This window comes from Parasteatoda tepidariorum, chromosome X1, assembly GCF_043381705.1.
Source record: "Parasteatoda tepidariorum isolate YZ-2023 chromosome X1, CAS_Ptep_4.0, whole genome shotgun sequence".
Classification (NCBI taxonomy): domain Eukaryota; kingdom Metazoa; phylum Arthropoda; class Arachnida; order Araneae; family Theridiidae; genus Parasteatoda; species Parasteatoda tepidariorum.
The window spans coordinates 78,225,836-78,240,849 of NC_092214.1; the positions used below are offsets into that span (position 1 = coordinate 78,225,836).

The window sequence follows — 15,014 nt, forward strand, 5'->3', positions numbered from 1 at the left end:
TGCATTTAATTTGACAATTAGAAAATTTAAAAGTGAAATGTTTTGATTATAACATAATGCATTGGTTTCAACCTAAAGTTTTAGAGGACACAAAAAAGTCCATAATAAACTTTTCCCTTGTTTTCTATGGAAAAGTTCTTCCAAGGGGAGTGGAGTTGTAAAGTCTAAAAATATTAAAAAGATAATTGGTTGGCAAAAGCATAAATTAAATAAATAAACACATAAAGATATAAATTTAAAAAAATAAAAAAACAGACGATAAAATTAGAACACAAAAAGAAAGTTGTTGATTATTTTTAAGATTAGTTTTATTGTGGAATTTGAGTTTCCGTATATCCCGTTACGGGGTTTTCTAGTTGTTTATAATCTTTTCACTATCCCGTTACGGGTACTGTATATTTGTTACTGTTTGTGTTGTTTGTTAATAAAAGTTTTTTATAATAAAAAAACTGAACAGTTCTTGATATAGCTTATGATACGTTACAACGTCAACAACAACAATTAAAATCAGGATGCATAGTATTTTTGAAAAATGCCTAAAGGTGCTTATTTTTGCTTTTTAAAGAGGTGCCTTAAGTCCTAAGAGGTGCTTTTTTTCATTGGATGTATGTGAAAGATGGTTAACTTCTCTGAAATGTGATTTTTTCTTTACTTTGACATGTGTTGCCATGAAAAACGCAGAACGCTTGGTTTATCACAATGTTCTGTTCAATCTTTTCACTATTCATTCAACCTTAACCCATTTGGTCATGCGGTTCTCTTTATCGTGCAAAAAGGTTTCTGAAACCATTGGTAAGCTGTTTATCCTGGATATAGCTCAAAACATGTGTTAAAGTAAATTGACTCAGCTCAAGAAGTGTATTTTAAAAAAATAGATATAGCTCAAAATATGTATTTAAGAAAATGAACTCACAACAAAAGGCACCTTTTCAATATTCAAACCAAATTTAACCTAGTCCAGGAATTTTGCTTACTTTTTTGATATCCTTGCATGATCTTTACAGAGCTAAGTCCCAGACTTAGAGGTTTGACGTGTCACTTTTCAGGAGACCTCTTTGTTTTCAGATCTTTAAACAATAAAGTGGTATTTAAAAACCAAAACTCCAACAACAGATATTTTCTTTCACTGTTATAAATTTATAGGACCTGTGCAACACTATGAAAAGAACTATTGATTTTTAAGTTATTTTAAAAAAGACTAAGTTAAAATATGTTAAGCAATGTATGCAAATGGATAATATCACATTTTGAATATATTTGGAAATATTAGTTAATTCTTTTAAAAAAGAAAAATACTTTGAAGAGAATTTTAAAAAATAGACTCAGATGTTCTGTCCATTTTCTTATATAGCCACAGCGGAGGGTCCCATTACGGGAATTGTCAAGACTTCAACATGTTCATAAAAAGATTTTTCTAGATAATAGAACTTTAAGTCAAACATAAACATGTATTATTCAATAAAAAAATAGCATATGGACCATAATTAACCTCAGTTTCATACAACAAAGTTTTCTCATAGTATAAAAAATGTTTATTAAAAAGAGCAGTTAATAATTAGAACTTAATCTTTCACAAATACATGGGTATTTTTCTCTTCCTGTTTTACCCATTTGATGTGAAGAATTAGCAGCATAAATAATAAGTTTAAAATGAGTCTCATATATTAAAAGAAATCAATGGGATTTAGTAAAAATAGAAAGAAAAAATAGTATTTAGAAAAAATAGTTTAAAACAAGGAACAGAAATGTGTAGATTTTTTAATGTAAACAATTATAATTTGAAGGGAAACAAAGCTTGTCTGCTGATGTTCTTTTCACTCTTAATATTCAGCTTCATTAATATTCATAGTTTGTTCTTCTTACCAAGCATTGTTTTTCTTTAACTGCTCTGTTTCTACATTGTTTTTCTTAACTGCCAATGACTTAATTAGTGTGTTTATTGAAACAGAATAAATGCTAAGTTATCTTAAAAGCAGCTAGAAGAAATAAATTTTTTTTTATATACAGTACAGAACCCATTATCCGGAAAACCAAAAAAGGGTAACGAAATTCGATAAATTTTCCCGCCATTTTTTTTTTTTTTTAAAGTTTTTTTCTGCATAAGATTTCAAGATTTTTCTTTCTTTTTTGAAAGATGTTTACCTTACCGTCATTTTGGAAACAATCATTAGTGTATTACTTCATCGTTTTTTCTTCTTTTTAAGATTATTTCTAAATATATATTTTTTNTTTTTTAGTTGGGTTTAACAATAAAAAAACGGCTTTTTGTAGCGATTCAGAAAACCGGAAAAATCAGTTATCCGGAATAACGATGGTCCCGGTCGTTCCGGATAATCGGTTCCCTACTGTACCTTCTATTTTTTTTCCTTAACAAACCTCAGGTGTAAAAGAAAATTATAAAAAAGAAACGGGATTTATTTTGATTGTTGAAATCTGTCTGGAAAATATACACTCCTGTGAATGACTGTCTGGATATGGGACTATGTATTATTGTATGTCCATTTTGTGGTATTTCTGGAATAAATAGCCCATTGCCAAATATTGTTTTTTTTTTTTTTTAAATATGTATTTATTTATTACCAAGCCAACCTTACAGTCGAAAGTTTAAATTTGTGCATTATTTTATTTAAAAAAATATTGTTTGGGTTTTATGCATAACACAAAAAAATTAACTCCGCTTGGGCTTAAAATTTGGAACCAAAAGAACTACATTTGCATTGGATGATATAGCAATTATTCAGCTGAAGTCGATCATTAATGAAAGATTTTTTTTTTGTGCGTGCTGCATTGTGTTTTTACTCTCTTTTGAATATCTCTTTACTTGTAATTTTTTTATCAGTGTTTAATTTTTTAATGTTATTATTTTTTTAGGTACTTATATACCATCTACTCCTAATATTTTATTAGAAAGGTATTTAACTTCACAACCTAATTCAAAAGGTAGGAATTTCATACATTTTTGAAATTTTTTCTTTAAAAGATATTTGTTTTGCTATATTTTTATTTTATCGCTTTAGATATACCTTCCATTACTGCCTTTGAAAAAAATGGCCTAAAAATAGTATTTGAATTTGAAAAGCCTCCTGATAATCCCCAAATGATTGTTATAAATCTGGTCGCCTCAAACTCTTCGTTAGCTCCAATTAATGACTTCCTATTCCAGGCTGCAGTACCTAAGGTATTTCCATTATCTTTTATTTCATAATTTCAGTGGTCATATGCTCTTAAAAGTAAATTAGTACACTGTATGTTTCTAATTTACATTTGATTTTATGAAATCTATTTTATATTTGCTTAAGTTATATTTATTTTCATCACTTAATTATATAAATGACTAGTATAAATACTCAAATTTTTAAAATTTTTATAATATTGCTTCTGCAAAATTTTAAATTTAATTTGGCAAAATATTTGATTATCAATTAACCCTGTGGCAGAATAGAGGCGACATTGTTACAGAACGTTAGAGTTCTTAGAGAAATATTTTTCTTTTAGGAAGCAAAAAAGTTTGATTCTCTTATATGCGGAATCTTCTGAAGAATTTTTTCTTTTACAGAATTTTTAGAGTTTTTTTTCTCTTTTCTGCAGAACTATTTTCAAAAGATACTTTTCTATGCTATGCATGTTGGAAGGGTAAGAAATGATTGTGATTTTTTTGAAAAATAAATGTCCAAAAAAATTCATGATGACTGGCTTTAACTAGAATTTCAGATTTATATTATAAAAAACATTTACAAAATCATTAAAATTTAAAAAATAGTTCACTCTAGAAATGATTTTCATAGAACATTTTATTACAAATTTAGATTTGTAGCAAAAAAATGAATAAATCATTGTGATGTGTCAGTCCTTCCTTTTTTCATTATTTGGTTGAAATAAAACTATTCAATATTTTTAATATGACATTAACACACCAAAAGTTTAAGCCGCACAGTCTTCTCTTTATCACTCATAGCTCAGGCCAATTTCTTTGAAAATATATGTATCATTTGGATGATTTTTTTTTTTTTTGAGATTCTTGCTACCAATTTTCATTTGACTTTTTTTAAATTCTAATGGCTTTCATTGCTCAGTTATTACTATTGATGTTTTCATGATTATTTTTAAAAAATGGGAATATTATTATGACGCACACATTTGATAAATTTACCTCTGCGTCGATTACACCATTTTTTGAATTTTCGGTAGTTTTTATACTGATTTTCTCATAGTTTCTCTCGTTTGATATTATTTAGACACACGAAATTCATATCCTGCATTTAAATATCTTATCACTTTTTGACATGCTCAATTTACAGGGTTCCCACGGTCCTTAAAAGTCCTTAAAAACTGCTTAATTTTTATTTTGGAATATAAGAGCCCTTAAAAGTACTTAATTTTTGCACAAGGTTTTTAAAAGTCCTTAATTTTTCAGCATCCCTAGAGTTGATCGGAACAATTTTTCAGTTCAATTTTTTAAAACAAAATACCATTCTTTTATCACCTAGAATTAGACCATGCATAAAGAGCATGCATCATTTTAGGGAGACAAAAATGAATGTGTTTGAGGGGAAGGAAGCATGTCCTTTTATTAATATATTGGTTCTTTCATTATGCTTTTTTAGGGGAGGGGGAGCAGTATCTAAGTAGACGATCCACACTAACCTTCAAATTTGACAGAATTCAAGAAATTCAGTTCTACCGGTCATCTGCTTATAGGAATTAAGTAAAACCCTCAGAAATGAAGTATCAGAAATATTTTTTGAACTAGAATCTATAAAGAAAACTATCTCCTAAAATCTTGAAGAATTTAGTTAATTTGTATAATGCTTCAATAAGTAACTAAATTTATTGAAGGCAGTGACATTTTTGTAAAATTCATGATTGTACTAAAAATTAAACAGATCTGTAATAAACAGGGTTTGAAAAATCTCACCCCACTTATGTTTTTCATCAAAAACCTGGGTTTTTGATGAAAACCTCAAATTTTTTTAAAAATACTTTTCCTGTGTATTAAATAAGAATGCATGATTTACTTCTAACACGGAAGTTAAATATTTGTTAACTATTTATAATTTGTTTAGTTGCAACATTTTATTAATGGAAAAGAAAGATTTTTTTTAGCGTAACTGAATATTTAGCAAGATTGGCCCACAAATGAATGTGTGATGCAGGTCTAGTAGCGAAATATAAAAACTTGTTGTAATAAATTTTTCAATGTTTTTGCCAAATTTCTTTATTTACTCTTTTTTTTTTAATATGCATGAAAAATTGCAAATCTTAATTTCTGGACATAATTTTACTATTCAATTTCAATGAAATCATTAAAAATTCAGTATGGATTAGTTTCATAGATGATGTTAACCTGTAACGATCCCAAATGTTTTTAAAGAAAAACCCAACCCTGGTTTGCAAAAATTACCTGGTACTTCTTTGGCGAGCTCTGTTACATCAGTGCTTACATTATGATAAAATTGTTTTTTTTTTTATTTATTGATTTTTTTTAAGAAATGTAAATAATTGGCACTGTCACTGGTAGTATATTATATACGTGTGTGTGTGTATTCGATGATTAACAATCATTCTATTTTTAAACTCCTTAATTTTTCAAAGAAGTCCTTAATTGTTTCACAAAAAGGTCCTTAAAAGTGCTTAATTTTTGCTTTGTTAAAAGAGTGGGAACCCACTCTTATGGTGATTGCATATTTTATATACATTGACATATTTTATATATACCACCTTGATCAAAAAGTTCCCAGAATTTATTCAGAAAATTAAAAATACAAGTTTATTCATCTAAATCTATATTGTCCCCTTCAAAGTAATCCCCATCGACTGCAACACACTTATGCCAGCTCTTGATCCAATCCTCGAAAAAAAAAATTATTCGATTTTCGGTATGTCCATCAGTGCTTACTGCGACTTTTACTTTGATGAACGCCATTACCATTTGATGAATGCCATTCACTTGCCTGATGTCTGGATTGCGTGTCGTACTCATAAACTCACGTCTCGTCTCCAGTAATGATCCTTTTGATGAATGTGGGATCGGATTCAGCCTCACAAATTGCGTCTTTTGTGACGTCAACACGGTCTCTTTTTTGCATGAAATTGAGGTCTTTTGGCACCATCTTTGCTGCTACACGACGGAAACCCAAATCATTAACCAAAATGTCTTGGACGGATCCATAGGCAATGTTCAGGCCCTCCGCTATCTCTCTGATGGTCAATTTGCAGTTATTGACCAACATTTCTTTTACTTTATCAATGTTTTTGTCTGTTTTCGATGTCGATGGTCTGCCACTGCATTCATTATCTTCAATTGACTCAACCACTTTTGAACCTCTCGTGCCACTGGTAAATGTCCATTTTCTTTAGAGAATCGTTGCCGAAACACTTTTCCAACTTTCGCGCACCATTGAATCCATTTTTATGCTAAATTTAATGCAAGTTCGTTATTGCAAATTTAAATCCATTTCTAAAATTGTACAAAAATTGCCAACGCACACAGAGATAGATGTACTCTTGGCTACGTAACTTTTGCAAATGTCAAGCTATGACGCTAAGATTTACAGGGAATATCAACAACAGATGTACCAACTTAACAAAAAAAAAAAACAGAACTCAAATCGGAACGATGGTAGCACCACCCGGGGGTTATTCCGGGAACTTTTTGATCAAGGTGGTATTACCGCTATATTTTATATAATATGAGAAATTTGAATCGCACATTAGAGTATTTGCTTTTTAACGCAGTGATCCTTTTTTGCTTTTCTCAAAGTTCTTAGAATAAAAAATTTTAATGCAATATTATTTATTACAAATAAATTTTTATACAAACCACACATTTGATTTACCCCTTTTTGAAAAGTTTAATTTGTGTGATTTCGTTGTCGATCTTTTTTCGGTAGTTACTGCCACAAATTTCATCAAGTTTTAATTTTTTTTTTAATGTAATGGTGATTTACAAAATCTGAAAAAGGAACTAATCCGTTTTTTTTTCTCCGTCAAAACTGGAGAATACTGCTCATAATATTTTAATACATATTCTTTTATAAATAGATTTAACAAAAATTCTTCTTGCATTTACTACAAAAAAATTATGTACAGTTTTATTCTATACATGAGGACTTTTGTTACTTTAAATTAGTAACATATATTTATTACTATTAAAAATGGTTTTTCAGAAAGGTATTAGTGTTGGGGAGAATAGTCGCAGAAAGCTCGAAAAAATTCTGCCACAGTGTCACTTATGCCCATTGTTTAATACTCCTTTTGTACTAAATTAATTGTTTCAAAAACATTACTTAAATTATGAAATTAAAAGCTTATACAAAAATTTCAAACAGTTGATCAAGGGAATACTTTCTATCCATATGTTTTACTTTCAAGTGTGCTGTAAATAATAAACAAAAGTGTCCGAAAATTATTTTGTTAAAAATTACCCACTACTCTCTAATTTGTCACTTTCAAAAATAAACTAGTCCAGTTGAAGCTCTGTATTTCTCTCAATATTTAAACTTAAAAACAATAGAATGAATGAAAATTTTTCAAACACTATTACAAAAGTGATCTCCTTTATTTAATAATTAATAATTAAAAGCAATATAAAAAATACTACTGTAAAGGACGTATGACAGTATCTGACTGCTTTATACTCTTATGTGATCGCATACGGTGTGACTGAAATATCTGTTTAAGCCGAATTCAATTTATCTTTTATTTTTCTCATTGTGTTATAAATTATCAATCAAAATACAACTGAATCTTGATTCCTTGTTTCCGCATCTTTCATTTTACCATGTATATAGTCTTGGTTTAACAGTCTTTTCATAAACTAGTTTTAGAAACTAGTTATTCTGGCATCTATTGTTCAGAAGTTCTACCAACATTTTAAATAAAATTAAGGTATTTTCTCTTGAGAAGAAAAACAACTGATGATCAGATGGAAAAGAAAATGAGGATTCATTACAGTTTAGGGAAAATGCCTCAAGCAGCACTTATGATAATTATCATTAAATTATGTAAATGTTGATACTTGTGGTGTTGTCTGTTCAAGAAATGGTTGCAGAAGCTGAAGAAGTACTAAGTACTACTCATGAAGATGGCAAACCTCAACCAGTGCCAGCATTTAAGGAAGGCCTCAAAGCCTTAAGAAAAGCTAGGAACTTTTTGTTTTCAAATGAACAATTATCTATTACTATTTTTTTTTCTTCTCTACTATCAGATTTAAACATTTTACAGCCTTGATGAACCAGAAAAAATTTCATATAATGTCATATACTGCAACTGTAAAATATATTGAAATAGTATAACTAAAAAAAAATTTCAGTGACAAAACTCGTTAGAAAAATATATTAAACATGATTGTTTGAAAATTTTGCATCAAATTGTGCCTCTGTTTAATAATCTTAATTATGTGATAAAAATATTACACTGATTTTTTTTTTTTTTGTGTGTGTGTGAAGGATTATTGTGTCTTTATTTCATAGCAATTTGTAAGGATTAGAAACTTAATTTGTTATTAGACCAGTAGTTAAGGGATTCAATTCAGAAAAAATTTCTGCTTTTTTTAACTTCTTTAATCTTTTCGATTTTCTTTTTCTATTTCTTTCAATAGGAAAGAAATAGAAAAAAAAATGGTCCTATCTATGTCGAAACAGGTATCCTTGTTTTAAAGAAAAAGGAATAGGTCAAATATCTATTGAATAAAAAGGAGTTAGCAGGAAAATTGAAAAAAAGAATTTTGTTAAATCAACTTTTTTTATTAAGCAAAACCCCTCAAGCAAAATTGTTTTCTACGTTTGTCATTTTACATCTCATTTCATCATAAGCCAGTCACATGCATTTGACCCCAAGGTCAAGCACAGTAGATGCAAAGATGCCAACTGCTCCGGACACCCCAAAATAATTTAAAAAACGGTAAATAACTACAACTAAACTTTGCAAATATTTGACTAATTTTGCTTACTTCTTAAAAGGTTTAGCATAACTTCACTGTAACAAAGTTGCGAATTATAAGCCTTTGAATTATTTAGAGATAGTGGTGGATAAAAACCTAATAAATTGAATTTATTTAACCAAGAATCACAATTAATAAACTATCACTCGAAAATATTTATTCGCTGTCCATATCAAGTTGGCATCTCTAGATGTTTTTATGCATTGGATAATTAAGAAGAGCAAATGGTTTCTTTCCTAGCTCAGAGTTCTATCTGTAATGAATTTAACTTTGTCTTTTTAATTAAAAATCAAGAGAAGTTTTATGATATCTTAACAGCAGTGATATTAATGCAATTATTTATTTTATCAAAAATTTTATTACCTGTTATAAATCATCTATTTTGTACAAAAAATAATCTGTGACTGTTGAAGTTGTTTGAAAGACTGCTGATCTAAAAGAAGAGGCAAGGGTGCCACTCTTCCATCTGAGTAAAAATTTTTCGTATTATGAAAGAAAATGGTTTTTTTTTTTTCCTTAAAACTTCTAATTTTGTTCCTAGTTTTACTCCTAGTTTATTCCTAGTTTTTACTTAGTCTTTATTATCAAAATATAGGAAGTAACATCGTATTGCACTCTATTTTCAGACCATAGTGAATACTTATTGTAATTATTGTTTAATTAGTTGCTAAAATAGTCACTAAATTCAGTGGTCATTCACTAATTTATTTTATAGAATTTGTTTTGCTACACTACAAATCTTAGTCATTTTGGAGTTGCCTTTAAAAAAAATTCAAAGAAATCTGCCACATAAATGAAATTTTCAAATCTGTGGATTACACTTTTTTTTTTTAAAAAAAAAAAGCTGTGTGTTTTCCCATTTTAAAAATAGCTACACAGTAACTGTGAGTCACTTTGAATTCTCTTTGAAAGAGGAAAACTCCTCAGATTCTTTTTCTAGGTGGTCGTGATCTGTAATCAAAACTTAGATGAAAAATATTGGTGAAATTGTAATGTTATGTGGAAGGCCAGATTTAGTCCCATTTGCTCATACTAAAAAGGTGCAGTCACAATCTGAAAAGTTCTTTTTGGTAGATACAACAAACTTATTAATCATATTTATTTTGTTTCAGAATTCCATTCTATTTTTACATCAAGTTCTTATTTTCTTAGGTAGTTTATTTTTTAAAACTTGTAGTATTTGCAAGATTTTGTAGGCCGCTCTTAACATGCCCTCTTCTTTTTCACTCATAAATTATAATTTGAAATGCATGTTCATGAATAATTTTTATATGAAAATTACCATTTCAGATGCCAACGCTTACCTTTCCAGATGGTGAAAACATTATTAATTTATATTGAGTCATTATCAAAGCAATTAAAACAAAACAAAAAAGTCCTTTTCTGAATCGGGCTTGTTTTTGTTCCCTGACTACTGGACTTATAACCATAATAAAATCTTTCCTCTCACTCTTAGGTTTTTCAATTACAACTGCTTCCACCTACTAATAACAGCATACCAGCCAATAACATGGGTAGTATTCAACAAACGCTCAAAATCTTAAATCCAAGTAATGTGAGTAGTTTTTAATTTTTCAACAATGTCTCTTTTATTTAATTTGAACAAAGGTTTTTAAACAAGTTCTGTAGAGGACCAAGTATGTACTGTGCACAAAATTAAATATGAATTGCTCTAATAACTTTTGATCGTATTTTCACATACCAAGATGCTCCTTTATTCTTTTGAGAGTAAAAATTTAATTAACTTGTGCACATGAAATTTTAAGTTACAAAAGTAGATATGAAAACAGGCTTTTTTTGTCGGATTTGAAATCTTAGCAGAAAAATTTTCAGGTGTTGACATAGTCCGAAAAATATAGTCTTCATAGCATAGCTGCCAACTTTTATGAATTCTTCGTAAGATTTTATTTCTAAAGTAGTTGCAAAGTTTATGCTTTTATTTTCATATCTTGGATTTATAAAATTCATTTTGAACACCGCTATATATATAACTTAAACATTAATAACAAACATAAATAACTGCCAAGTATATTTTTGTTAACTTAAAATATCATCTGCATGAATCAGTTAACCTACCGTATTTTTCGGCAAAAGCGCCGCACATCGATAAAATTGAAATTTTTTGAAAAAAAGTTATAGTAAGCGCCGCAATGGCACTAAACCGGGCATATCAGCATCCTTTTAGAAGAGACCTTTAAATTACCATTTAGAATATCTGTATAATAAAAAATTAAATTTTTGTATGCATTTCATAAAGTAAAGTTTTAATTTCTAAATTATAATAAAAAATTTCTTTTTCAGCAAAAAAAAAAAAAAGTAAACAACAAAACGATATAAAATAAAGTTGTTCTTACCAGTTTGCACCGCGCCAAAAAACAGAAGAACAGCAAAAAAATTATTTATATGTGCAGTAGCTACGCTGAACTGATTACAGAAATCAGTAAAACAATGTAATAAGAAAAGTAAAATAAAAATTTATTATAAGAAAGATTTTAAAATAAAAAGGTTTTAAAATTTATTACCGTTAACAATTTGAGGAAAAACTAATACATAATAACGAAACAGCTAATAATAACGAAATAACTAACAATAACAAGAATAATAAATAACTAAACAAGCCCCAAAAAAATTCTGAAGGAATGAGAGAAGAGGAAATAAGCTTCACTTTCACAATCTTAGGGGGTGGAATTTTAGTGGGTAGAATGCCCTCTCCTTCAATGGAAATACCCAATGTGACTCAACTTAGAAAGAGAAGAAAATGTTTAAAAGAGGGGTGTACCCCACCTCCTCCACGTGTCATTTCTACTGGAGCTGTTTAGGAGAAATCAATCAGTTATACTTTAAAGGGGTTGGGGAAAAGAAAAGGGTATGGGAACCCCTAATCCAGCATTCCAAAATTCAGCACTTAATCTGATCTAATTTTTTTTTTTTTTTTTTTTAAGAAATTTATATTGATAAGATAAAAAAAAAATCAGCTATATTCTTTTTATTTGGAATTTTATTCTGTTGAAGTAACTTACTTTATTTTATCTTTTAAAAATAAAAAAGAAGCTTGAAAAAAAAAATCTGTGTCAAAGGAAACATCTGTTTCTTAAGCAGTTTAAAATAAATTGAGAAGTAAAAACATCTGCATTTCCAATGAACAAAATAAAGAAATGCAAGTTGGAAAAAACTGATCAATCAATCTTGACAGCTAGGCTTGCACTTTACTGATTCGCCCCCAATTCTCCCTCCTCTGTTTGACCATAAATTGGCCACACCCAGTTGACATTGAAACTACCATGTAGACAACAAAATGAATTCTATCCCTTTTGCGGTTTTTTATTCGATTTATTAATTTTTTATTTTGCCGCTTTTTATTAGTTATTAACTGCTAATTTGTTGTTTTTTTTTTTTTGTAAATAGTGAGCTTGTTTTTTTTCTTGCTAATAGTTGTTTGCTTGTTTCTTTTTTTTTAACGTTATTAGTTTTTCGCTTGTTTTTTGTTGTTATTCATTGTTAGTTTCTTAGCAATAATTGTTAAATTTTTTTTCTTTTTTTGTAGTTCCTTGTTAGCTTTTTTTTATTTTTTTTTTTTTGCGAGGTAAGCGTCTTTTGTTAAAACAAAATGTTATCTAAAAGAAAAAACGAGAACTATGATCTCGCTCCAAAGAAGAAACGATTATTTCTTCTTCATAGGATTCGAAATATTTCTTCTTGATTATATTATATAGATTATTATTTTGATTAGTAAAATTTCTTTAGATGGGCCAGTTTTAAATTCACCCCATCATAATCTACGATCGAAACTTGACTAAATTTATCGGTTTTTCTGAAATTAACAATGGAATTGAATTATAGTAATATTAGGGGCCCATATTGGAATTTCCGAAAGAGATCCAAAAATCGGCATTTCGTCAGTCCCGTGAGTGTCGGATTTAGGGTCCTATTACTTCCTTTTCTGTTCGCTCAAATTACAATTGCTGATGTTCTGCAGCAGATCGCGATACAGGCGAATATTTCGTCGACTTCGTTATTAATTTTTTTTAAATAGTCTTTCTCTCGGAAAATTATTTAATCTTATATAACTTTCCTTGAAAAAAATTTTTGCTACTAAAAAATATCTCTTCGGAAGCTCCGCATGTAGGAAAAAACAACTTTTTTTCGATAGCGCCGCGGCGCTTCCGCCGAAAAATACAGTAATTAAATGTGGCTCCTAAATGGAAATCTGAGAGCATTTGATCAAAAGTTATATAGCTGTTCTGTTTTTATAGTTTTGTGTACTGTACAAACATTAAATAAAGTTCAAAATCTTGTGTACAGATTCACCTAATTTTTAGAAGTAAAAAAAAAAATATATTTTGAGTTACAGAATTTTTAAGTTAAATATAGTACTCGAGACTAATTTTAGGCATATTATGAAATTTTTCATGTTCCTAATTGTCAGTCGCAGCTAGTTTTTATAAATATTTATAGTTTTATTTGTTAAATATACTTCTAAAACATTCGTTTTTCTGTTCGAATAAATTTGTTACTGCTAATAAATGAAGAGCAGTGACCAAAAAGTTGCACCATTTGTACATAGTTGTATTATAGGGAAATCATATAGTGTTTATTCAGGAAAATGTAAATCTGCAAAAAGGGTTTTAAATAGATGTAAATTAGCTGCAAGTCACACCATTTGCACAACTTTGATTTCATAATTATTAGTTTCCGAATATCAGTTAACCCAAGTAGGCAGAGCAATACCTCAAGACTAGCACCTTGTGAGTAAATTGTTAAGGAATAAGTAAATTGTTAAGCACCTTGTGAGTAATTGTCTTAAATTTGTCAGTCAGAAGAATGAGAAAATGGTACTCTGAAAAAACAAACCTATACTAGAGTTGGGGGATTATTATTATGATTAATTTTATGATATTTAAATAAAATATGTATTTGTATGTTTTCTTTTCCCTTAACTTAAATTGTCAATAAAGGAAATTTGTTAGACTGAAGCAATAATGGTTTATCGATTGTTAAATCCTTAACTCATTTTTAGAATTAAGCTGTAACTAAATTTGGAATTTTCTAAGAATTTTGTTTTAATAAGAAGTTTTAAATGAAAATTTGAAGAATAAATAAATAAAAGCACAGATTTTATTATTATCTTAATTTTTCTATATTCTAATTTTTTATTTATTATTTCATATCCATTTTTAATACCACACTATTTTAGTTTTAATTTCTATTTGATTAAGTATATCTAAACATTTATACAAACAGTACATAGTTAAACATTTTATGATTTTTTATTGTATGTATAATTTTTTGAGACAATTTAGAAACTTGTTAAATATGATATAGAAATTATTTATATTTCGACATATACATTGTGTAAGAAAATGATTAAAAGTAATAATTTTTTTAGACTTATTAAAAATTAAATCCTTAAATCTTGAATTATAATTTTTTTCCAGAGTCAATTACGAATGAAATTAAGAATATCTTATGTATCAAATGGGAATGCCGTTCTAGAACAAGTAGAAGTAAACAATATTCCTCAAGCTGTTTACATGTGAAGTGACTGGTATGCATCTTCAATGTTTTACATCTGAAGTGCTATTTTTGTCCCATTTTAAGGATATATTTTATTTTTCCACGAATTCAAAGTCTGTTTTCCTTTTTTAAACTGTTAAATAGTTTGTATATTGTATATTCTAGTATTAAAAACTGTTTTATGTACCTGTGATTTAAAATTAATAAAATTTTATTTTAAAATGATGTGCTTGTTACTTTGACAATCATTATAGATACTATTCTATATCTTGTTTCCTATTTTCTTCTTGAATGCATTAACTTTTTTATTTTGAACGATTTAATATTGCTTATTTTATTTGGAAAGATAAGTTTTTATAAAATATTCAGTTCTAAATTTCATTTTTTTTTTATTTCTCTTAAATATTTTGAATAATTGTCATATTAGGTTATTTTTAAATTATTAATATTTTCTTATTATATGTTGTTTAAATTTTTTAAAGGGTGTAATAGAAATTTTTATTTTTTTATTTAAGTTATGATTTGAAAATATATTTACAAATTTGTTTTGAGTATCTTT

The 15,014-nt window shown here is 28.1% G+C and overlaps 1 protein-coding gene across 1 annotated transcript in view; it reads left to right on the forward strand.

Annotated features, from left to right (window-relative positions):
- LOC107448549 (adaptor protein complex 1, gamma subunit) overlaps nucleotides 1–14,680 on the forward strand; it is a gene marked incomplete at its 5' end in the record, with an annotated part of 82,712 nt that extends 68,032 nt beyond the window's left edge. Inside the window, 4 exon segments of the mRNA XM_071187594.1 lie at nucleotides 2,872–2,940; nucleotides 3,018–3,178; nucleotides 10,398–10,496; nucleotides 14,377–14,680. Coding sequence (XP_071043695.1) covers nucleotides 2,872–2,940; nucleotides 3,018–3,178; nucleotides 10,398–10,496; nucleotides 14,377–14,478 — 431 coding nt within the window.
- Between the last annotated feature and the right edge of the window lie 334 nt (nucleotides 14,681–15,014).